Here is a 20,044-nt window from a genome sequence, read left to right on the forward strand (position 1 = left end):
TTTAGTTTGCAAGTTAAATTCTGTTCTTTGTTTAAAATGCATAACATCATGACAAGAGAACTCAGATAGGGACAATAAAAAAAGAGAGCAAGCAAACAGACAACCATCTGTATAACAAATGCCAGCTATTTCAAACAGCTCCTACCAAAACAAGAAACTATTTAACCTTGGGATGACTTATTGCAGGGGGGATTCAGAATGTACTAAACCACATCCAACCAAGGGTTGCTGCGGTACCATTATCTTACCGACTTGTGTACCAACCTGAATAAATCACTTAAACTAGCCATCTGACTTGTAATTACTTTAATGATAATCATCAAAATACAGTTGTACTTCAGATGGCCGTATGGGCTATGACTTCACCATCAACAACTCAGCTGTTTAATTTATAGTTTTTTGCACCGTAGTGCCGGGCTTTGTTGTGGTGACGTCACTGGAACGAGTCCTATTGGCACCCAACTCACGCAGTTACTCAGCCAGCCCTGCTCAGATGAGAAATAAGACAAGATAATAAGATAAGATAAGATAACCCTAACCCTAACTGTTCAATGGGACAGAAATACATTATTTAATGCAACATGTGAAATAAAATGTAATAATGATAATGATATGGATCAAAACACGGTAACCCTCCAGTTCTGATTAAAAAATTTCTAGCATGTGAAACCATGATCTATTCTCCTGGTGAAGCTAGAAGCACAGTGTTACATTTCTTTGGGATGTTCCAAAAAAGATGCCAATTTATAAATGGCTGGTTACTGTAATGGAGAAAATATGAGTTATCACTGGTGAGCATAACATCCTTGTGCCACACTTGCTGTCCAAAATCTGCCCAGACGACTAGTGTCACTTCCACATAGAGATACTTGCACCCAGTGCCTAACTCATTTCTAACCAGCGCTCTACTCAATTCACCAGTAACTACATTTGATGACCACCTTACAATTCAAAGCTTATTCCAGGTTACCAGCACTGCTGACACTACAAACTACTTCCTAACCACTCACCCATGGCACAGTTCTTAAATAGGCTAATGAAATTCTTTTTTTCCCTCTAGAACAACAGTTCTGATGCCTGTTCAAAGTGCCTGTCCCAGACTAGTTCTGACTTCCTCCGTGGCGAAGCAAGCCTCAACCTCTCAGACAAGTCCGGCCTCTCAAAATTGCAAAACCACATGTCTCGGCTGCACCTGGGCCTCCGGACTCAGAATGTGTATGTGCCCCCATTGCGGGACGGCCCAAGGATAAATGGCAGTAAGACCCTGTCCCACAGCTTGAGTGATTGTGCCATCCAGACTAAACAGCTAAACAGTAAGCTCCTCCAGCAGCAGTCCTCCCAGCCACCCCCCCTGCAGATGCCCACAGACCTCAGCGTTTTCGAGTTGATGGATGCTACGCCAAGCACGCAGCCATCTGGGCTGGACCAGCTTGGTGGGAAAGGACACCTGGTGGGCCCCCATCAAGCACCCCGATTCAGTCCCATTACAGTCACCCTGGCCCCCAATGTTCAGACCAGTCGCAAAATGCCCACCTCTTTACGGATACATGGTGGGCCCCAGCCTAGTAAGAATAGTCCAAGTAATTCCATTTACATCAGGCCTTATGTCAGTCAGTCTGGAATGGGTCAGCCCTTATTGCAGCAGGCCAGCAGGTCCAAGTGCAGCTGGGTTTCCCAACAGGAAGAGCAGCAGCGGGTGTCTTACCCTTTCACCTCCTCCTGCTCCTGGATGCTGTCCTCAGCCCACAGCACCTCACATACCTTGCTGCCTCAGTCACAGGGTCACCAGATGCTGCACGTCTACATGCCAGTAAGCTCACCCATCAACCTTCAGACGCCATCCCTCCTCCAGGGTCCTCCCGTAGCCCAGCCAGCCTCAAGTGCCTCCTCCACCTCTTCTTCCTCCTCCTCCTCTTCTTCCCAACAGTGCAATGTCCAGAACATTTTCACCGGGCCACGGAAAAACCAAATCGAAATAAAACTCGAGCAGCCCCAGCGGAATAACTCTGCTGCTGCCATACTGTGGTCAGGTAGTAGCCCGTCTTGCACTGTCTCCTCCTGCCCCTCTACTGCTTCCATTATTGGGACCACAACCTCTTTTCATTGCATTACCTCTACTCCCCTATCTGCTGGTGGCCCAGGCCTAAGCCACAGTCAGCCAATGGTTTACATTTCTGCCAGCACAACCGCTGCCACCCCCAATGAGGCAGTCGTCACAACCGCCTCCGGCTCCCAGCCCCCCTTCTACATTTCCACCAATACCTCGGGGGGCGAGGCCAGTAGATGCCGGAACTCACCAACTGTCTACATCTCAGCCAATCCTCCTCTGCATGGGAGCCCATTAGGCTTCCGAAATATTCCGGCGCCGGTCAGCATGGGCCCAGCCTACATCCACCACCACCGGCCCAGCTCCCGGGCCTCTGCGGGCATAGGAGGGGGCACTGTTCCCTCTCCCCATTTTGTGGTCAGCCATCCCAACACCAAGTACACTTTCAAAATCACTGTGTCCCCAAACAAGCCTCCGGCTGCGCTTCCTGGGGTGGCCCCCCTCGCCCTTGAACATGCCAATCTTTACAGCTTGCCCTCAAACCTCTGTGTTGAGCCAGAGCCACATCATCTCTCAGATCCACTGTCCACATGCAGGGAGAAACCCAATGAGGTACGACGACTTAGTGTGGGCTCTGATGACCTGGCCTACAGTCAAGGTGGGTGCAGCCCGGAGTTTGTCAGTGTTTTTTTTTTGTGTCATTTTTAGGCCTGTTGCATTTTTTTTAATATAAGGTCAGGGTTCCACTTAATTTCTTAGGGCAGAAAAAGAACTGGTCTATGGGCTGAGCCTTGTGGCACACTATATTTGATGCTTTTGAGAAGTGTAGGAATTGTGCTAATTGATATCAGTGAGAGCTTAACTTGGCAGTAGCTTTATAAAAGTGTCAGAGATTTGTTTTGCTAAGACTCTGAAATAATGCAGTAGAGAAACTTGCAGTCTGACAAAAGTGCAGCACATTGGGCTACAGCCACTGTATGAAATGTGCTAAAGATGGATTGATTGATTTATTGAAAAGCACATTAATCAACTGTTGAACTTCCTTTCTTGGAGTTTTGACTGGATTGTGTTAGTCACTCCTGGTACCTCTTGCTGAAGGGATTAATATGCAATGCCTCATCTTGGAAACCCCAAGATATCTTTCTCTTTTTGTGTCACAGTGACTCATTCTGCAGTCTTCCAGTTGTTCCACTCTTAAATTACTGACAGACACAGATGGATTTATGAGTGTAAAGAGAATACCACATATGCAATGACTTTATCAGAACCCCTTATTTGCTGGCTTTACACTACTGAATGTATTTATAATTTCTCCTCTTGGAGTCTGTGCTTATTCCAAGCAGGTGCTGCAGTAGTTATTGAAGTTTGGTGGCCAAATACTAATTCTGTTTTCCCAAGGAAACATTTCAGCATAACGCCAAACCTTTCTAAGCAGTCTTGGTTAAAATATGGTTCCTTAGTCTTTTGGTCAAAGAAGTCTTAACAAAAAAGGTATATATTTTCAGTGAAGAAAAAGCACTTAAATAGATAATACACGGTGTTAAAAGCAGAGACTGAAATGTATCATTGGGGAGGGAGCAGTCATAATTTTGATTTGGAATGAAGAGACACTTAATTTTTTAAAATGCTTTCACCTTTTTCCCCCTGTTGGAAAGCATAATAGTATATACAGACACACACACACACACCAGTGTGGCAGAGTGTAGACTGGCACGCAGACAAGTCTCCGAAAAGCATTTCATCGCCAAATGCTTCATGACGTGCTGCTGTAGCAAGCAGGGCACAGACACCCTATCAACCAGCGGTTGTCCCTAGAGAGTGATGAGATGTGGATCCTGGCCGGTTGAACCCTACCTGGCCCTGGCACACGCTACCGCCAATCGTGAATCTCCCCCTGGGCCTGCTGGTCACAGTTGGTGCTGACACTATTGAGATTCCATCCTGGCCCACAGGGCTCATCCATGGACTAAAACAGTGCCTGAACAGGATGAGCCACTGAACAGCACAGAGAGGTTTTCTTTAAAAGGATTAACTTTATTTCAGGATTCAATTATATATTTTCAAATTGCCATCATGCGTAAAACAGAACTATGGCAAGCATCACCAGAAAGGAATTATCTGGAATTCCACTCTCCCCACCTAGTATCTGGAATCTAGGTGGGGAGAGTGGAATCTGGAGTGGTTAAAAGGGAGCCTTTGTAGGGTGCCTGCTTGTTGTTGGACTGTCAGGTCCTGTGTTGTTGTTGGCCTTTTACTGCTGTAAACTGCTTGGAGATGGAAGGAAAACATGAGCCTGTGGCTGTGTCTTGTGGAGTAAAATGAGTAATAGTTCAAACAAGGGCCATGGCCCAAGGTTAATAAACTTACCAAAAAATTTTAACTGACAAACTGTGAATGTTTGATCGAATAGGGAACCTTCCCTGATGAGTGCCTTTTTCTCCCTCTGCCCCATCCTGCCTCACAGCTCTGTGTCTGCACCAGAAGGCCCGTATGGAAAGACTGGTGCGGAAGCTGGAGGTACAGAGGCACGAGGTGGAGAAGCTGAAGGAGGAGGTCTATGATTTGGAGAGCAACCTTGTGCAGAGACGGCTCCAGAGATCCAGTTCCACCTCCAACACCCCCTTCGTGAGTCCATTCCACTTTCTCATTAGTGAGCAAAGGCACTCTCCCACTAAATCTACTGGAGTGATTATGGTGACGATGCCATTTTGTGTTCAGTGCTTACCCCTTTATATAACATGACCCATTGTCTGTTGGAATGTAACTATTTTTAGTAGGATTTACTCAGCTTTGTACGTAAAGCATTTCAGAAGTGCTCATTGGATGCAATGTTTTTGTCTTTAAAAAAAAGTAACAGTTATATTGTGACTTTCCTTGGCTTTCAGATACCTGTTACTTATAAATATTGCAGAATGAATTTCAAAGCCCTATAATATTTAGTTGAGTTGTCATTTAAGAGTAGTGCCAGTTTTGTGCAAGTATTTTTGTTGGTAGATGCAGATTTTTGTTTTGTGTTTCACATTTGTTCAGTTTCTGTTGCAAAAATGAGGCCAGTCATTTAAGGTACCTACAGACATATGAACATAATCTGAATAAGACCATTTTATAGTTTACATTACAGTACTGGCATTTAGCAGTCCTCTACTTGTGTTGAGAAGTCACTTTGGGGGTGCCACCATAGTGGTGGATCAATGGTGTTTTTTTATCTTTTGGGAATTAGATGGGCTCAATGTGAAGTAATCCATCTTAAAATTGTGAACAACAGAAACAAGGTTTTGAAGCAAATGCTAACTGCAGTGTTACATTCTGACACAGCTCCCTCAATTAAATTACTCTACTTCCTCACATTACTAGAAATCACTGGAAGAAAGTTTTGAGTAATGAAAGATTGATGGATAAGAGTACTAGTGAAAGGAAACGTTTGATTTAAACCCTTATTCTATGTGAAATCTTACAATTATAATCACAAATTTGTTTCCTGCCCTGAGGCAATGGTTCTGAATGACTGAGTCAGATATGTACAGAGAAAAGGTAGATATTCCAATTTAACCATTACTCTGAACAAAGTATTTAAATGCTTTTTAATGATTATTAATTTGGGAGGCACGATGGGGCAGTGGGTAGCACTGTCGCTTCAGAGCATGAATCCAGGGCCTTTCTGTGTGGAGTTTGCATGTTTTCCCATGCAGGTTAGGGTAACTGGGGAGGGGGGGGGTGGAAGGGGTGTTGACAGGTCATTTCTGTCAAAGAGCATGCATGCTCAGTCAACCTACCCCGTATAAATTCAGGTTAATAAATAAAAATATATCAAGCATAAGGTATATGCAAACCATGAATAAAATATTGTTTGGGTTACTACATTCAAATAAAGGGTATTTCATTCTAAATGTGTATTCATATTTGGCTTATTTTCAAAAACAAATTATTAGGTTTATGGTAAATGTGTTTTTTGCTTTTATCAGATGGAGGAGATGCAGCAGTTGCGTTGCAGAAACAGAATGCTCCAGATCGACATTGACTGCCTAACCAAAGCAACTGACCTCCTTCAGACTAAAGGTATATTAGTTTTATACTTTTGATTGGCAGCTGTCATACTACACAATTTTATTATTTATCAAGGTCAATCACTTCAGCTCGTATTTCACATTTTCATTCCAATAACGACCTACTAGTTGTTGAATCAACCAAAATCTCTTACGGCTCCCTCAGTGAAAGCAGTCTAAATCAGGACCTGCCGCAAGAGATGGGCATGAAAAACGGCCCAATTTTTATGAAAGAAAAAAAAAACTGGATCATAAAGTTTATGGATAAATTTAGTGTGGTTGCTTCAGAAGTTGTTTAGCTGTCACCTGATGAAAAAGTTAGAGCACTATAGCACTTAAAACTTTACCAGTCTAACCTCATGGCCATATGATTGTAAGGATTCATTTAGTTGTCAAGCAATAGCGTGGGTAGGTAGGATAAATCAGATAAAGGTTTATTATTATTATTATTATTACTAGTAGTAGTAGTATTATTATTACTGTTAGTAGTTGCATTCATTGTGTAATGGATGTACTGTTAGTACTTTATTAAGAACATGCACACATTTGTCTTTGTTATTTTGGAAACCAGTGTAATGGGGAGTGAGTTGGTTCATATAACATTTTTTTCCTCAACTACTTAAATACACTAAATGTTGGCCAGTTGCGTTTATGGCTGTATGTGTGTATATGCTAGGTTTCTCAACCAAGTACATGTATATCTGGCCACTAATCAGGGAACCATTTTGTGATATCCTCTACCAGAGGTGTTGCTAGACTTAAAGCTTTACTAGGTCACAGGCCCCCAGCACTCGCATCACTGAAAATCCCGTTTAAATCTACACAAAATATGTCATCAGTGACAGAGTCTTAATTTGGGATGCCATTACTTGTGGAGGGAATTGTGGGCCTATATCAGCTGTCCAAAAACATGAATACTGTCTATCCTTATCTTTTAAAAATGTGTTTTGTTTGCATAACGCCTAGGTGCAATCACCTTACCAAAGTAAGCTTATAAAAACATTTCATTTCTGGTCTTTTTTAAATATTCTGCTGGCTTTGTTGGTTTTTAAATTTTGGTCTTGGCACATCCTTGTATGTCTTGGATGGGACAAACACACTGTGGTTTGGCTATCATTTTGGTGGTTACTACATGGTTGCTAGGGTCTTACTAGGTCTTTGCTAGACTCTTACTAGGTGATTGCTAAAGAGTTTCTAGGTGGTTGCTAAGGTCTTACTACCTCATTGCTTGGGTGTTACTAGGCAGTTGCTAGGGTGTTACTAGTTGGTTAGTAGGCGGTTGCTAGGGTTGCTGAAGCAAGTCAACTAATGACAGTAAGTATGGAGAATAACAGTTTTTAAAAAAAAATAAGTTTGTTTCAGTAAAGCAAGCAAACTAATAATAATAAGTATGGACAATAACAATGTTTTGCTTTGTTAAAGCAAGAATAATACTGTTGTTAATAATTATAATAGGTATGGACAATAACAATAGTTTGCTTCACTAAAGCAAGAAAACCAATAAGTATAGACAATAACAATTGTGTTTGCTTCACCAAAGCAAGCAAACTAATTATAATAAATATGTACTAACAGTAGTTTGCTTTGCTAAAGCAAGCAAGCTAATAAGTATGGACAATAACAGTAGTTTGCTTCGCTGAAGCAAGCTAACTGGTAAGTATGAACAATAACAGTAGTTTGCTTCACCAAAGCAAGCAAACTAATATTAATACGTATGGACAATAGCAATAGTTTGCTTCACTAAAACAGGCAAAGTAATAATAAATATGGGCTATTACAATACTTGACTTTGCTAAGGCAAGCAAACTAATATTAACTATGGACTATAACACTAGCTTGCTTCGCTAAAGCAAGGAACACTATCTGAAAAAAGGAAGTGCTTTTTGTATGAAGGGAAAAGAGAGGCATGCTAAAAAGAGATGCATTTTTTATTATTTACAAGCGTAATATAGCCTGTTACTAGGGGTGCTCCGATTTATCAGCCATGGATCGGAACGGGCCAGTTTTCACTCCATTTCACACAATCAATGACCTACAGATTTTGGCCAATCTGTATTCCGATTTTAATGATGTATGAAATGTAGGGCTGCCGCGATTTGTCGGCGTAATTGATGACGTCAACGTTGAAAATGCGTTGACATCATTATTTTAAACCAACGCATCGTTTTTGTTTTAATTATTTTACAAAAAAAATGAATTTACCTTTTTGATATCTAAAACGCTTTAATTCACTATAACAAATGTTTTTCTTCAATATCACTACGTAATTGCTATGTAACGTCAGTCGTTTTTGGCTCCAGTCATTGGTCGGCTCCAGTCAACGCTACAGTTTTTAAAAAATCATGGCGGCTGCAGCAGAGTCCGACTCGGTTGCCAAAGAGGTTCAGAGGTTCCAAAAATAGCTGTGCGTAATACCACACGTGTTGTTTACAGTGTTGTCGCCCTTTTTAGTACGGTCTGGCTTGATTGACAATTCATTTATTCAGTAGGTGAGAGTATAAGCTTTCTAACGATGTATAGCATGTCTATTTTGCTTTTGGAATAGCATTTTTTAGGTCAGCGTAACCAAACATTTTCTTATCATCGCATTCACCTACGTATTCACTCTGTGGTAGCGGTAAAAGACGAAACGTTGTCAACGATTTCTCGTAATTTCTTGGAAAATACTATTATTATTGAGGACTTCTGGGCATAGCTAAGCCATATATTTGCTGATAGACCTATCTGACATCGTTTTCTGGAGCAAAACAGAAGCGGATAGAACAGTCATTGATTTACTGTCTCTGTCTCTATCTACTGAACACAGATAAAATTTCATCATTGCTATGTAAGTATTACTGCTCAAAATATTTCGGTTATATACGTTATTTTTGAAATTGAGTGTCTATGAATAGGTCAGTGGTATTATATAATGTGGATGTTTCACACTGTAATGTAAGCGTTAGTAGTGAAAAGTTTCCAAGAAAAGAGCTAGCCTACTGTAAGTCCAGAACATGTGTTTCTTACATTAGAACACACGTCTAACAGACATTTGATTCCAATATTTGAGTTGGACTTTGAGCTAGACACCATTGTCTCTTACACGCTAAACATGTTGCACTTTATTTAATATGCAGACCTAACTTTTTTACTTTGATAATGGGTTTAATAGAAACTTGGATTTATTTTGGAGTTGCACTACTGACTTAAATAATAAGCCCTCTTTTTTATTTATTTTTATCATGTTGGAGTTGCCAGTTTAAACCTACAGTTTTGCACTTTAATATGTAAACCTTTGTTTACATTTTGTTTTGTGCTGCATTATACAATGACACATACAGTTTGTTGTTGTCAAAATAAAATGAACTCAGGGTTTTCCCTAGGTTTTCAGAGGGCTTAGGTGCTCTCAGCTATATTTTGGAACAGCGTTTTTTTTTTTTATATATGAAAAAACGCTTTGACCAGTGGTTTTCATCAGAAAAAGACGTTCGTGTGAACACAGCCTAACTTTGTTTAGCTACCAAGCCACGTTAGATATTAACGTTAGTTCAATCGAGGTATCTTTATGTAACGTCAGCTAACTAGCTTCGCTGGCTAACGTTGTCATAAAATTTTTCCCGACTGTGAAAACTGGATTACTTGTTTACATTTTTGGCAGATGTGGCTAGTGGGTAAATCTATCGCTGTTTCCATCACAGCTCTTTCGACGCAAGAAATTCGGATGCGCTATCCTAAAATTTCTTTTTACCGTGAAGAGTGCCTGACCCGCAACCGTAGTAATGTGTTAACACGGCGGCACAATTATATTCGAGAAATACCATCTTTGGGGAAAAAAACGCTATATTCTGTAAATGCATTTAACCTACCATGCATAAAAATGCTCGTCAATCACCCACTTCTATTTATAATGCCATCGTAGCACGGACTGTTTAAAATCATAAAGCCACCTCTCTTTTTTTTGTTTGTTTTTGTTTTTTGTCAGCGCATCACTGTTATTTTTACATTCATTCTGATATGTCGCCTAAATGCCTTTCTACGTTCATTCGGCTTAAGGTGCTCCGCAAAATCACTTAGGCGCTGCGCCTAAGCCTTTCTATGGTAGGGAAAACCCTGGAACTTAAATGAAATGGTCAATTAGATTTTTTTGGAGGAAAATTAATCGTTTAGATTAATCGACTAATTGGTAAAATAGTCGACTGATTAATCGATAGAAAAATAGTAGTTATTGGCAGCCCTAATGTGAGTCCATGCGCAAGCTGCTTTGGAATGCTGCCGCTATGTCTGTCCCAAAATGTCAGCCGTCTGGAATCAATACAAAGTGTGTTAAGCGGACATTAAAGGTCTGTTTTTTCAGACTTGGGGCTTCTTTTCGTAATTTTTTCATCAAACCTATTGGTTCTGATTTACACAACTGCTTCATTGTAAAGTTTAGGCTTTTTGGCTTCTTTTCTATGCCAGTAGCTTCACCATGTCGTCTATGAGGCATATCAAGATACACTACAGGTTCAATGTACCTTCAAGTAAGTCCAGTTTATCTAAACCTATTTAACAGAAAGTGAAAATGAATGTGAATATTGAAATGTATTTGTCGAAATTAAAAATAATTCTGTCTGAATTGACCATAAGCTACACTGTTCTGTCCACACACACATTTAATTTAGCTCTTCATCTGTGTATTCCAGTTCAAATACATATAGTTGGCCATCCAAGTGAAGAGGATTGACAACATCCTCGTAATAGTCTAATGAATAATTAGCTTGTGCAACATGTTCAGGATTTGGATTTTCAACGTTATCTTAAAAACGTAATCCACGTTGACTTGCAGCTTTTCAAGAGCTTATTAAAGAAATCGACTCTCAGTGGGTTTACATGATGTTTGAAAAAGTCAATTTATCGTATATGTCCGGCTAAAACTGGATTTTTAAAAATCACGTAAACACTGTAGTCCGACTGAAATCGTACAAAGTCAAATTTTTCAAAGTCGGACTAACATACCTAGATAATGCGGTTCGCGGTCGATTTACTACGGCATGTGTACGCTGCGGACGATCCGTAATTTACATAGCAACTATATGCTCACGGTGGCCAAGCGGAATCGATAACATTTCAGAAAATATATAACTTTAAAAGATTGAATTCAATCTTCTACTGGGACTTTTGCCGTTTATTGAGGGTGTAACAGTAAATTTTGGTGCCGCTGACTATAATCGAATGTTTTTTCACATTTACCGTTCGATTGAGCAAGTACCATTCAAAGTACATTTTTATGGGTTAGTGCTGTCTGATTGTGCTAGCTACTTCACATTAACCTTTTACGGCGATCAATAAAGGCTAACAGCACAGTACCACTTAATTATTGTCACTTCTATCACCACTGTAATGAACTAAAAAAAGGCGACAAACCACCTTTTCTGTGAGAAATGCATTGTCGAGCTCACACGCATACACTGCTGGCGACATTCTAAAGCTCCGTTTTGCCCTCCCTAGTATCATGGCGAAAAAAAAACACATTTCTGGATGGACGAGGAGACCAACTTCATGCTATCGCAACTAAAGGAGTTAAATATCCTAAAATACATGGATGGAATAAAAATGCGGAATGGCGAACTATTCAAAATAGTTGCGACAAAATTGGAGGAAGCAGGATTTATAAGAAGCCTTCGTCAGACGCACCTCGGTCAATAATTTGATTCTTTCCGAGTCATGTATATTGGGATGATGATAATAATCCAATTAAATCTCATCTTTGGCCAAATCGAGCTATTAATATAGCTCAATTTCAACTGTGCATGTAAACGCACTGAGTGACTGCGACAGATGTCATTTTGTCAATCGTTGCACTGAAACATCTCTTAAGATACAGCGCTGGCACAGATCATGGTGTGAAGCCGTCAGAACACCAAAACAAAAATTTTTGACTGGGAATGACTGTACGTTGATTAATATACAGGTTTAAGATATCTAGGGATCAGAAAACCTGTTCAAAACCTCACTAGATTTGAATAAAATGATTTTTGTTCATTATAAAGCAAATAAATTTGCACCTTTCTGATGGTTTAAGATGGAACTTTGATATCATATTGCAAAAGCATTGTGACACACCATGGTACTCATAGCTGAATATGTAATCATTCACTCTTAGGTGGTTTTACAAAATTTACAAGATTATATGTAATCTTTTGTTGCATGGGGATGGGACAACATTTTACAAATGTTACTATTTATGATCACTCTAAGAGAAATTTTACATTCATCTAGCAAATATCAGTACACAGTAACTTTAAATGCGTATTTTCCATGCCCTGAGTGACAAATATAGCCCATGCGGATACTAATACCCCACATTATGTACAATACGATTACAAGAAAATAATATTCCACCATCAGAAAAATGTTGACGATATTCTAGCTTCACAATAAACCAAACCTGTAACAAAACATGACTGAGCCACCTATGAACACTTATACTAAATTTGAGAATATAGAGTAGGCACACATTAGAGAATAGTGCCAGCCTCTTTAAAGGCACTCAGTTGCAATTGTTTGTGATTGTAGTGAATTCTAACTAGGCAGGCTACTAAGAGCCACTACACTAACACTGCCCAGCGTACACAAACAGTTCCCTATTCTAACAGCTATTTAACCCCCAATACAAATATGCTGAGCATTATTAGCAAAGGTATAGTTGTCTCTTACGACCAATGCAAATATAAAAATATCAAAAATGTGACAACTTAAATAATTGAAATGTTAGTAACATCTTCAATATGTTTGCATGTATCTGTGCTAGACTTAATGCTTTCCTCTCTTCTGTCCCACTCCATGTCAGCATGGCAAGATTTTGCTTTAGCCAGGCTGATGAGTTAGGCAAAATTAGGTAAGTCTTCCAAAAGACAAAGGAAAAAAAAGCAATAGCACCTCAACTGCTTATATATTACTGTGTACAGTTGAATGCATAATACTGTGCTGATGGAACCACTCACAAATACGCGGGGCTTTCGCTCTTTGGAATAAAATTGAAATGAAACATGTCATACACTGTTGGAAAGCTCATACTGTCCTCTACTGGGAGGTTATCAATTAAACCATAACAAACTGAAAAGAGTTAGAGAGGCATAAAATGTAAGTGGGATTTTGTGCGTGGCCGATGCAAATGCCTACCCTGCTTTCTATTTGTGTGTTTATTTCTCAACGGATTGTTTAAGGCAATAAATGACTACTGAATCTTGAAAGTAACATATTTATGTGTAAAGCCAATGTTAAGAATGGTAAGAGCAATGTTTCTCACCACTGTATTGGCATAGCGTCGTATAGTTGCAGGTGAGACTGCAGGGAAGGGGGTGCTTGTTAAATGGGCAAACTTTGCGACAGTGGTGGCATTTAGAAACTTTGTATTTTGCATAGTTATTGTGTATCTTTTAGTAATAATACCAAAACACAGAGTTTGTTTGCTTCTCCTATAAAACGCTGGGGAAACACAGGAATGCAAGCTTTTTAAGTTGCTCTGGATATGAGTGTCTGATAAATGCTAAAAATGGAAGTGTATTCCTGTTTATAACCCTGTGTTTTTGTTTGTCCTCCCCATACAACACCCTACAAACCACTGTCCCCCTACCCCTCCCCTCTCAGAGTTGACATTTAAAAGCCCAAAGACTATAAAAGGCATTGAGGAAGATGAGGGGACAGAATGGAGCTGTACAGCCTGCACTTTCCTTAATCACCCTGCCCTCCTCCACTGTGAACAGTGCGAGTTTCCTCAGCATTTCTGAGCCCCATGGTAGTGGGGTGCAGAAAAAGACGTTCCTTGGATTTACAAACATGAACCATGCTTGGAGGAGGCGTTTTTCTCATTTTCTCCACCAAGAAGAAGACATGAGTGGGGCTTTGACTGAAATCCCCTTCTTCTCAAAGGTTTTATGGTCGCCGTCTTTAGGTTCAGTGCATTTTTGATCTGTGTTACTGAATAATGGTGGACTTGTACATGCCCTAGCCTGGGGGAGGTGTGCTCATGTAAGATCTTGCACTAACGCATGCATAACATCTTAGCTCATTGGTTTTGCTCACAGCTGTCTGACGTTCATCGGAAAGAAGTGTTTCTCAATGTGATGGGTATCTTTTAGCATTAGCATTTATCATTAACACTAATACATATTGTACATAATTGCAATTATTGCCTTATCGTCAAACTCCACATAAATATTCAAGACAGCAGTACTCGGTCTAATAGGTAAAACTCGCACACAATTGCAGGGCTTCAGTTATTTTGGGAACAAGAAATACATTCCACTATAGTCACTGTCCCAAGTGACTGAATCCTTCTTCATTCTTACTGTACATTTGCCCATCTTGGTTTGATTTCACTCTCTCAAACTTGGAAACCCTCTAATTTGTTGCAGTAAATGCTCATCAGTTATCACAGACCAATTGGCAGACCCATCCTGAGAGCTACTGCATTTGTCATTGGAGAATCACACTGTGTGGAAATCAATAGTGAGCAAAGGGAACAGACAAACTGAGCCATGTTGCACTGAACATAATCCAATCACTAAGTAGAACATTCCACAATTGTAATGGATTTGTTGAAGGCCTTTAATGAGTGCTGTAAATACTGGTGCTTGAGCTGGCCTGTCTTGTTTAAGAACTGAATGAGGGATAACTAGGATGCATGGTATTAAAGGAAAAATTCACAATTTAATCTTTGTTATTATATGTTTATTGTAGTAGTAATTCAACCTGTATATCTTCGTTAGTATTCCCATTTGTTAAAAGGTGATTTTCTAAAATTCACACATGGAGAAACTGGTCTTCCTATTTGGCATTGAAATACAATTCCCATCTACTATTTCACTGAACTATGGGAGCTTGAGGCACAGAAACATGGAAATGGCTACATGCACTCCCTTTCAAGATAAAGTTTAAAAGATGGGAAAATCACGTTGACACACCAAAATTCTTGAAAGACGGTGGATAAGTGCATGCGTGTGTATAGACGAGCATTTTTAATTTGTAAAGATAATGACAAATAGCTGAGACCACTAGTGGTGGTCTAAATATACATTTTTGTATTAAAGGGGAGTAGAATTATTCCAACCTATGTCAGAAAGAGTAATCTGTTTGAATCGAAGGAGGGCTGTCTTGTCAAGCAGAGTGTTTTATGCAACATGCCCTGGAAGTTTGCATCATCTAGGCTATTTGTGATTCCGTGATTTAGCATGAGCACTTTGCTAGCCTCCAGCCCCACAGAAATGATAAAATGATCTTTATTCTGCCAAAAGAGTTGAAATTACCTCACGATGAAGAGTGGAACATGTCATGGTTCTCCTGCTTCCTTTGGTTGATTTGTCTACTCTACAGTGTTTTCACTTCGCCCATTTTGTTTTGTCCATGTCCCCTTAGCAGAGCTATACCCTGATATTCTCCACAGAGTTAACATAGCAATTATGCCTTAGCCACCCAAACCTGTTGCACTATTTCTGAAGGGAAAGCCAATCAGCTCTTGGGAATATGGCTCTGAGAGCTTCTGGTTGGTTGGTGTATGCAGGGTTATGGGAAGAGTTTATACTGTTACAGGAACCAAAGCATATGAGCCTCCCCTAATAAATAAAAAAATGTATTTCTATAATCTGGAAAAACAATTACATTTATATTGCATGCATTTTTTTAAGTATGTAGGTTTTGTACATTTGTTATGTATTTTTTACTTCTGTGTGTATGTAAATGTAAACATCTTTAATATCTTGGCATAATGTAAAACAAGTTTTCCTTTGAATAAGCACAACATAAATGTTAAGCTTTTGATGTCTGCAAAAGGCTTAAGTGTTGAATTCTGATATGAAACTATGCACAACTGAAGTATTAGCTGTTGAAAGCAGCCTGCTTAATGCAGGATTATCATTTCCTGGGGAGGCAGGTTTGTATGTTGACTTTTGCTCAAAGCTCTGCATTCTTTCAATTATCTCAGTAAATTTGCAGATTGTATTTTTATTTATTTTTCAGTTTTTGATACATCATATTGTGAGTTTGCACATGTGACATATTCCAGAAATATTGTACTATTCCTTATTTTGGGAATTGTGAAGGTGTGAATGTGTATGCATAATTAAATAATTTGACCAATTAAGTCAGAAAAATCCATTTTATCAACTGTTTGCAAAGGTGAGCCTAAAGGTCATCACAAAACTTGGTACACCCTAGTTTAATTTTTCCATTGAATGCTAATTTACCATCATTGAATCAGCAGATTTCTGAATCGGTATACCCCAGATATGCTCTAAGAGGACAGAGATATCTGATGGCTAAAATCTGATGACAAATGGCTCCTATTAGACAACTGGAACACAACTAGTGATGTTCTTTATTTGGGAGTTATCTTTTATGCTGCAAGAGATACATTAGCATGCACAACTTGGCAGAACCAAGTATTTACAAAAATATGCAGTGTGAATTGAGTTGTGATTTGCCAAAAATACATATTTTTTTCTAATCAAGTTTTCTATTGCTATATGGTATGTTTTCTTATTGGTGTTAATTTTCAGAAAATGGCATTTCTCTGAGGGAGAGGAGGGGATGACTAGGTCAAATGTTTTTTTGTGATGTTATTTCAAACTTTTATTTTAGGTTTTATTATTTTTATATTTTTATAGGACTTTGTGTAATGGTTACTATACTCATTGGGCCTCATTCACCAATATCTTCCTTAAAAGTTTTTTCTTAAATTTTTTCTTGAGAAAATTCCTAAGAAAAGTCTACGTCAGATTCACGGCGTGTTCTTAAACCGCAGAATTGTTTGCATGTGTTCTTAAAATGATGAATCCCATTGTCCTCGTAAGTGTAAAGCGCGTGCCAGTTGTTCCTAATTAGCATAGGTAAATGTCCTGCCAATCCCCATAAAAGGGCATGAGACTGCAGGGCTGTGTGACACACAGAAATCGAAAAGAAAAGTTGAGAGCGAATGAAGTCAATAATGCCCAAACGAAAATCTAAAGACGGTGGAGCACCAGACTCCAAACGTAAGAAAAACTTCAGTAGTTCTGAAGTGGAGGTTTTGCTGCGGGAAGTGAACAGCAAACGACCTGTCATATTTAGTAGCGTCAGTAGTGGATATAAAATAACACAAAAAAGATGCATGGGATGATATTACTCATTCAGTGAACACTGTATCCGGAGAAGGGCGCACAACTGATGAAGTAAAAAAATGGTTTGATGTCAAATCTGAGGCAAAAATGTTATGCATTCAAATGACAAAGCGCTTCTCCTCACATTAATACCGCTAATTAAATCAACCGGCAGTAAACTGCATCGGAGTAAACCCGTTGCTGCACAAAACACTGCACAAAAAATTTACTGCCAGTCATTTTGGTGTCACCACCCTAGTGACGTTCTCTTCTTCAAAATGTCCATGTGTTTAAAAAGTGTTACTTACGTGCTTAGTTTGTATTCAAAATTTAAATATTTGCTTTTGCATTGCTTTTGCAGGCCAAACATTGCATAATTGAAACCCCCAAAATAAAAGGTCACTACAATGGTTTGATTTTTATCATTTACTCCCGCTGAGGCAACCACCCTCTGAGGCAGAACCTGGCACCTTAATGCTTTGTAAAATAATGAAAATAATTACTTAAAAATATTATAAATGATAAAAATATTATTGTAATTTAAATCCTATAATATTATACAACTGTAGAATTGAAGAAAACGCAATAACCAATTATTTTGCCCAAACATGTCAGCACTCAAATGTGCGTAAGTGTGCTCTTGAGTGTGCATAGATTCTGTTCTTACCTAAGAACAAATCCCAAATAAGAAAACATTGGTGAATGTCAGAATCTTTGTGAAAGTGGGTTTTAAGAAGAAAATTCTTCTTTAGAACGATTGGTGAATGAGGCCCATTGATGTTAAATATCAGACTATTTTTTTATGATTCTGAAGTTTGTCATCTATCATGAAATGCTGCCACACATCTGAATTCCCCAGGCTCTACATCTGAAGTGGTTTTGAATCGTGAAACTACCAAGACACTTTTTGTTTCAGTAAGCAGCTCTATGTCAAAATGAGGTTGATACATTTTAGTAATACATTTCAGTTTCTGAAGTTATTTAGATCTTATGTTAGTTTCCCAACTAAGTTATTTGTACAAATAAAATCTATTGTGAACAATGGTTTTTGTTGTTGCTTTCATCTAATTAATGAGATCATAGATCGGGGCATCAAAGTCCTGCAGGTCTGCAGTTTTTTGTAGTTTCATTGCAATCAGCAGCCATATATTCTCGTTTGTGTGTGGGTGGGATAATCATGATACTTTCTTGCATACTTGCTGTAGGAACAAACTTTGGCTAGTTTGTATGAACTAAAAAAATGTTCCGCTTGTGTTTTTTGATTAATCGTGTGTACACCACAGACTCAAAACATTAAATCACGGCCTTGTGGGTTATAAGATACAGTATAGTATAGTTTTGACGCATGACACTAGCAAACAGAAACCATGAACCATGCCAGAGTACAACTTGCACAGTGTGAGACACCCATTCTAATTCGTGGTTTCAGCTATTTCAGCCACACCCATTGCTAAGAGGTGCATAAAATCAAGCGTACAGCCATGATCACTCTCCATAGACAAACATTTGCAGTAGAATGAGTCGTACTGAAGAGCTCAGTGACTTTCAACATGGCACTGTCATAGGATGCGACCTTTCCAACAAGTCAGTTTGTCAAATTTCTGCCCTGCTAGAGCTGCCCCAGTCAACTGTAAATGCTGTTATTTTGAAGTGGAAATGTATAGGAGCAACAAGAGCTCAGTTGTGAAGCGATGGGCCACAACCTCACAGAACGGGATCACCGAGTGCTGGAGCATGTAACGCGTAAAAAATAATCTGTCCTCGGTTGCAGCACTTACTACAGAGTTCCGAACTACCTCTGGAAACAACGTCAGCACAAGAACTGTTCGTGAAGAGCTTCCTGAAATGGGTTTCCATGGCCAAGCAGCCGTACACAAGCCTAAGATCACCATGTACAATGCTAGTTGTCAGCAGGAGTGGTGTAAAGCATACCGCCATTGGAGCAGCGGAAACGCGTTCTCTAGAGAGATGAATTGCACTTAATTATCTGGCAGTCTGGGTTTTTCTGAATGCATAATGTCAACTGTACTGACCTCAGTAGTGCCAACTATAAAGTTTGGTGGAGGAGGAATAATGGTCTGGGGCTGGCTGTTTTTCCTGGTTTGGGCTAGGTCCCTTAGTTCCAGTGAAGGGAAATGCTACAGCATACAGTAACATTCTAGAGAATTGTTTGCTTTCAACTTTGTGGCAGCAGATTGGGGAAGGCCCTTTTCTCTGCACGCAGCTCAGACCTCTACCCCATCAAGTACATTTGGGATGAATTGAAATGCCAGCTGCGAGTCAGGCCATTCCAATTCATACGTCCAACATATGTGTTCAACCTCGCTAATGCTCTTGTGGCTGAATGGAAGTGAATCCTGGCAGCCATGTTTCAAAATCTACTGGAAGTGGAGGAGGCTGCTACAGCAGCAAAGGGGGGAATCAAACTCCATATTAATGCCCATGGTTTTGGAATGAGATGTTCACAAGTACATATGGGTGTGATGTTCAGGTGTCCACTTACTTTTGGAAGAATAGTGTATGTATACCATGTACTTGTTTTGTCCTGTATAGGCCACTGTATTTTAGGAGACATTCATCCCATACTAATGGTAGGTGTCATATGCACTTAGAACAGAATATAAAATGCTGGATTTTCCATTATATTAAAACAAAGTTATTTCCAGCTCATCTTCCACCATTTTTGGACTCTGTTACAATGTGCCTCAGACCTGTTAGAACTTGTCCCTCTAACTGTCTAAATAAATCTTTAGACAGTTGTTTAAATACTGTCTAAATAAATCCTTTTAGTTGTTATTCTTGTGTGGTGGTTAATGGGAAATGCTCTCACCCCTACCAGTAAAATAATCTGTGTGCTTTAA

At 39.4% G+C, this 20,044-nt stretch overlaps 1 protein-coding gene across 6 annotated transcripts in view; it reads left to right on the forward strand.

Annotated features, from left to right (window-relative positions):
- LOC118237107 (TGF-beta-activated kinase 1 and MAP3K7-binding protein 2-like) overlaps positions 1 to 16,329 on the forward strand; it is a 32,323-nt gene extending 15,994 nt beyond the window's left edge. For 3 of the 6 annotated variants that reach the window (XM_035435561.1, XM_035435553.1, XM_035435570.1), the window contains 4 exons: positions 1,061 to 2,705; positions 4,512 to 4,672; positions 6,010 to 6,103; positions 13,699 to 16,329. In XM_035435561.1, coding sequence (XP_035291452.1) covers positions 1,061 to 2,705; positions 4,512 to 4,672; positions 6,010 to 6,103; positions 13,699 to 13,838 — 2,040 coding nt within the window. In that variant the 3' untranslated portion in view covers positions 13,839 to 16,329. Of the gene's footprint in view, positions 1 to 1,060; positions 2,706 to 4,511; positions 4,673 to 6,009; positions 6,104 to 10,527; positions 11,092 to 12,898; positions 12,947 to 13,698 lie in introns of those variants that run through there. The other 3 variants (XR_004767124.1, XM_035435579.1, XM_035435591.1) reach the window with 3 other exon arrangements.
- The last annotated feature ends 3,715 nt before the right edge of the window (positions 16,330 to 20,044 follow it).

Source organism: Anguilla anguilla, chromosome 1, assembly GCF_013347855.1.
Source record: "Anguilla anguilla isolate fAngAng1 chromosome 1, fAngAng1.pri, whole genome shotgun sequence".
NCBI classification, from domain to species: domain Eukaryota; kingdom Metazoa; phylum Chordata; class Actinopteri; order Anguilliformes; family Anguillidae; genus Anguilla; species Anguilla anguilla.